Source organism: Centroberyx affinis, unplaced genomic scaffold (assembly GCF_046629955.1).
Source record: "Centroberyx affinis isolate AG114_WGS23_722 - 3 ecotype Tasmania unplaced genomic scaffold, CSIRO-AGI_Caff_v1 ptg000830l_1, whole genome shotgun sequence".
NCBI lineage: Eukaryota > Metazoa > Chordata > Actinopteri > Beryciformes > Berycidae > Centroberyx > Centroberyx affinis.
Window position 1 is genome coordinate 158,168 of NW_027279429.1, and position 6,000 is coordinate 164,167.

A 6,000-nucleotide genomic window follows, 5' to 3' on the forward strand; every position below is an offset into this window, starting at 1 on the left:
CCTTAAACAGCTGACATTTTCCTGTCCAGTCATTTTGGTTTCTAATGGTTATCCAGATATTGCCAGTAACAAAATCTGAAGGTAACCTCGTGTTGATGACCAATGACAAACTATTAGCAGGAAGCACTGACACTCAGCGGAGTCTTCTTGTCCTTAGGTCCCATATCCCATGCACTTTACTATGAAGTCTATGTATCTCATGGCCAAGTGACAAAAAAGCCAATGCAGTCTTTTCCTTTTAGTCGGTTAAAATAAGATCACTGTTTCACTTACATTTCTGTCAGCTAAAGAGCTAAATGCCATCACTAATGACTTATCCTGCGGGGCAGCGCCACAGTTCTCCTGTTTGATATCTATGGCTTTGATGTCACGGTCTGCCATCTGCCAAGTCCAGTAGTCCAGAACTAGCTAACTCCTGCAGCAATTAAGGACCCTGTTGTCACGTAGACATTGGGAGAGAATTTAAAGTGCAAGGGAAGTGGCTGGAGGGTTGATTTCCGATGGAGATGACGCAAAGGTACAGCAGAGGAAGAGTCAAAGGTCATTCAGCCAGTGGACCACTCAGCTGAGCCAGGGAGAAGGCTAAAATCATCTCTTTTTGTTCATCTAAAGCAGGGAAATCCATGTCTATAGCCAATAGCCACATCTTTGTGGGGTTTTTGTGCTTTATTGGTATACAATGGAGAATATTACCAGGGTCATGATGAAGCAGATTTGAACACACAACACTCAGCGTTCAAGGTATACACCTTTATCCACTGATCCATGAGGACTCACAGTTGTGTGTTTTCTTCAACATGAATAAAACAAAGTCGTCTATTTCTGTCTGATGAGTGGAGATGATGAGACTTTATGTAACAGGTAGATATGGGCAGGAATGATGATAGGTCCTCGTGACGCGGTGGGTTCCTAAGCCAAGTGTGATTCACATTCCCCAGCGGTAGTTACAGTACCTTTTATGATTTTGCCTACAGTGGATTAAAGCAGAGGATTAGCACATTTCTAAAGGTCTATACAGTACGAGCTGTGGTATTTTTAATCCAGCTGCCAATCATACGCCATCTGAAGCACCTGCCCATACAGCGGGCGCTTAAAACTAAAAATAGCATAGTTGTAATGAAAATCAGCAGTGGTAGGCCTTCTTTTTTAAGATTATTTTTTATGGCTATTTCTGCTTTATTAGATAGTTCACAGTAGAGAAAGGGACAGAAAAGATGGGTGAGAGAGAGAGGGAGATGACGTAACATACACTGAATATACAAAATATTAGGGACATACACTCTTTTCATGAAGTACACTGATGGGGTGAATCCAGGTAAAATCTATGCCACACATCACAAAGGAGATGTAGATAAAGAGAAGCAGACAAGCAGACAAGCTTTGATACAACTGTGATGTGGATTGAGCAAAATGTCCCTTATATTTTGTCAATTTAGTGTAGATCCCAGGCTGGATTCAAACCCAAGACTGAGCGTACAGAATACCCAGTATGGCTGAGAAAGCTTTAAGCCTTCAAGTGTTTCAGAACAACAGAATTAGCTGCTCTGTCTATTGCACCTGAATGTACCACAGAAGCCTGAATGAGGGCATCATTATCTTACGGGTTGCTTTTTAATGAGCATAAAGCGAGGTCAAAAGTACAATATCCGAGCACATGTAGCCAGTTCCACCCCATCTGTGTAGAACGTTGTTTCATAACTGTAAACTGACATCTGTCTCGTGTTCTTTTTTTAAATTCCAGCAATGACGATGCTGAATCACGCCATTGAGCTAAGTAACTGTACTGCACTGGAGGATCCTAATTGTGGTAGACAGATCTGCTCTTTGGAGACCAGGCAGCCTCTCAGAGAGTGGCATGGCAGCTACTCACAGTGATGGGGGGACCTTTCAAAGACCTCAGCATCTCACACAGAGCACCTGAAAATGTGTACAAAGGTTAGAAGCAAAAAGGAGCGGACAGCGTTGTCACCTTCAGTTAAAGTTAGCAGTATGACGTGCTCAGGGAGAATTTACAATGATCTTGTCAATCCTTTTATTGGACCTATTCCTTTGTTTTTCTTGTTGGTTAAGTTGGTTAAAACTTACGAGCGCTTTGGTTGCATGAACAAGACAGAAGCAGCTTAAGAAGTTAAATGAATAACTGTAGTAGGTATTGACTTTCTACAGAGGCTGGAAAGTAGACATGCAAGCTAAAGAGACTGTTCTAGGAAATAGATCACCACAAACCACGAATTTCTGCTGATCAGCATCACTACAAAAGAGAATGGATTTGTGGATCTGAGAATTCTCAGATCCACAAATCCAGACAAGAGTCATCTGTCTAAAACATGCAAGGCTTTGATTTTGGCTACAGGAATATTCTTGGAAAATCAAATGTATTGCATGCATGTTAAATGCACTGTAATGGACTGCTAGGTTATTTTGAACAACGACAGTTGGGCTTTTGATAAGCATGATAAGGCATAAAGGCATTAAAAACACTTTTGTCTTTTTTTGTTCTTTTGACTTTAGCTTGCACATTTACATGCAAGGTTGGTTTGCACCATTATCTCACATTGTCCACACACTGCTGCTGTGAGACCCCTGTCTGCCACCTGACACATTTATTTTAATTTTATCAATACCTACCTGCTGACTCTAACAAGCTAAGATAGTTCATTAGAAGCTGAATGAAAATCCTCCAGCAACATTAAAAGAGATGGATTTGTGCCCCACCCACTGAAACAAGAAAAAGCCTAGGTTTATTATCTATAACTCTCCTCTTTCATAAAATTAACAAGATACTGTGTCCAAAGCCCCCTCTCATTATCTCTCACCCTCTATCATAACAAAGAGCACAAATCAGCCCGGATTAAAAATGACAGCTGAAATTAATGCATCCAGTTGGACATAGTTTAAAAGATGGGCGCCAGGAAGAGGGGCATGTTGGGAGACTGAACCCATGAATCAGAGCTGGTGAGTGAGGGAGGACAAAGAGAGGGTTGCCCTGACTTTGAGGTTTTGCTTCTGGGATAAGGATGAATGTGACTCACCAAGGAACGAAGCCCAATCCCTCCCTCCTCCTACACAACTTTTCACTCACAAATAAAATCTGACAACACAAATACGTGCATCTTCCTTCCAAATTTCCCTTCCATCGTTCCTTTCCATTTATGTGTGCTGTGTTTCCAGTGCTCATGAGTTACACACACACATTCATGATCTCAATCTTTAAACACATCTTTTAGCAATTCAGCTCATTGCAAGTGTGCATGGGTGTGTGTGTGTTTGTGTGTATTCATGGTATGGACAAAGCTCTGTACATGTTTAGCAGCAGCCTCAGGTTCTGAGTTTCAGACATAAACTGTAATCAATGCTAATGCTGGAACAGTGTGGAATAATAATGGAAAGGTGTGACGAAAGAATAGGAAATAATTCATAGAGTAATGTACTCATTTTACAGACACGCTTCTGTACATTAACTTCTACAGCATATTAACCTACTCCGTCTATATTGTTATTGCCCGATACGAGGAGACACTTCTCAAACAGCACCACTATAATACAGTGCAGACCAGACCGCGGCACAGTTTATTTGGAGTCCTCGTCAGTTGTCAAGGAAGAGATTAGCCTTTCATTCATGTGAAAACCTGCCTATTAGCTCCTCTACATCAGACTGGGAGACCAGCAGACTGAAGAGGCTGCAGGGCAAGATAAAATCAGGATGGAGAGACAAGGACAGCAATTAACTCATCAAGTAAAACACCAAGTTGATATGTAGCTCACAAACAAAAATAGAGATCATTATATACTATGCTAAAGCACCACCCAAAACAGACTAGGCAAAAGGAAAAAGAGAAAGAGAGAGACAGACAGACAGAGAGAAGGATCTGTTATCTGGGGGGGGGGTGCTGCATCTTTTCCACATGAGTTAGTGCAACGTGAGAGCAGTCCAACAGTTATACAGCACTGAATCTGCTCAGAATCGGCCCTACTTGTGCCATTATCATTCTACGGCAAAGGAAATGAGAGATTCACAAGCAATCTTCTGAGCAGCGTTTAAAAAGACTGTTGACTGGCCCGCATCAACAATAACAGACAGCGTGAGAGATGTGTGCAGCACATGACGCATAATGAGACAGCTGACAAAAAGAAACAGAATCAAAGCTGGTGGTCGTAGCGAGTGAATATGGCTCACCAAAGCTTTTTATGCATTCAGACAATTTGGCAACAAATAATGACACCTTATCGGGCCTAAACGTGGCCCCAAGTCTAAAATGTCAGTCTTAATTGATCAAGACTGAATCCTGACTCTATGGCCTGAGGTAGTGAGTGCAGATGTAAAGATGACCAATGTAAAATACAGCTTATTTTCGCATACATCACACTATGGCTCAATCAACGACTCCTCCAGCTAAGCGTTTGAACTGAGGCACTTCACCCACAAGGCAGCGCAAGGTTGGTGTCTCTGTAGTTCAATTAATAATGGAGCAGGAGGCCAGCTGACTAACGACACAGTATATAATGCTAGTCATCTCCAGGCCAACCCACACAATGTCAACACAAGCACTGAAGCGTTCAACATAGGTCATTGTTGTGTGGCATCCTAAGGAACACATTTGAAATGCAGGATCATCTTGAGAGAAAGATGTGGATCTAAGACCTTTTCACATGAGGTTAAACCGCCCTTTAGTGTGTGATGTAACTACTTTGCTGTGTTTTATCCAGACCAGGAGCTTTAAGGTTTGTCTGCCCACTCAAACGAGTTTAACATGAGCCTTAGAGAGCTTTCCGCTGGATCCCCTCAAGGGCAAGTATGTTCATGAGCATTTTTACACAGTTTCCCAAGGGGCTGAGCAGGACACTTAGCATCAGATAGTGTTCCCTTGCGACAGATGGACAAGATAGGTTGGTTGCTGCTTTGCAAAACTGGAAAAATGTGTTGGGATGTGTCCACAATCAGCAGGCGATAAAACCCTGTAGGCTACCTGTACTGACGATGACAACTCTGCCAGCACTCTAACTTCACCAAGAAAAAAAGTTATTTGTTGTGCAATTAGCAGCACTGCAACTATAGGAGGGGCAGGCAGCAGGGTGACCCGGTGGTTAGAGACACCTCCTTCAACCCGAGGGCAGGACCCGGGCTCAAGCCTCCGCCCTGCTGAAGTGCCCTTGAGCAGGACACTGGACCCCCTCCCAGCTCCGGGGGTGCTGCTGCTGTGTGTGTGTGACCCTGTGCTCTGAGCTCCCTGTAGCTCCCTATGGCGATCAATAAAGGATCGCGTTACATTGCACAAGATGACACCAGCAGCACCTACAGCGACCAGCACTATCAATTCATTCGCTATGAGCCGTTTGAGCCCGGCGCTGTCCGCGGTGCTGAAACGAGCAGTTAACGGGTATTTTACTGTGCTGTGCGTGTTATCATTACACTACCTGATTATGTCATCGTTGTGTCCCAGGTAAAATTTCTGCTTGTGCTCCCGGGTGTTGTACACAACTCCCACACCGGCGACAAAATAGACAATTTCCTTGGCCGCGGTGTAGTACAGGTTGTTGCGGCACTGATGTCCCCGGTATCCGTAAACCCACTCCAGTCTCAGGTGGCAGTTGGGAGCAGTCCTGTCAGCCATGGCCGCACTTCCGTGTCTCTGTTGCTAGCACGTATCTGATATAGTGTCATTCACCAAAAAGGATTTATTTTAAGCCTGTGTGTCCCATTAGTTCCGTTGGATTTCTACCAGTCCGGTGAGAGCGCTGAAATTAGGCATTTGAGGGTCATGTGCATGAGAATAGTCTGCTGTTTTACCAGATGAAAGGCCTCTGTCTCTCTGTGAAACTAGCTATCTATACTGTTGTTTTCATAGTGAGAATCTACTTCTACTTCAGCCCCGGGCTAGCGGTCCTCCTCGACATAGGTCAAAGCTCTTGTCAAATCCTACAAAGATGGAGCTGTAGTGTTATTCCGCAAGCACCGCCCAGGACGATGACGGATCAGCCGCCCGACCAATCAGAGCCGTA

At 43.8% G+C, this 6,000-nt stretch overlaps 1 protein-coding gene across 4 annotated transcripts in view; it reads right to left on the minus strand.

Moving 5' to 3' along the window:
- The window catches only part of eml5 (EMAP like 5), a 37,784-nt gene extending 32,172 nt beyond the window's left edge, over nt 1-5,612 (minus strand). For all 4 annotated transcript variants that reach the window (XM_071520867.1, XM_071520866.1, XM_071520868.1 and 1 more), the window contains exon 1: nt 5,416-5,612. In XM_071520867.1, coding sequence (XP_071376968.1) covers nt 5,416-5,612 — 197 coding nt within the window. The remainder of the gene's footprint in view (nt 1-5,415) is intronic.
- Nucleotides 5,613-6,000: the final 388 nt, after the last annotated feature.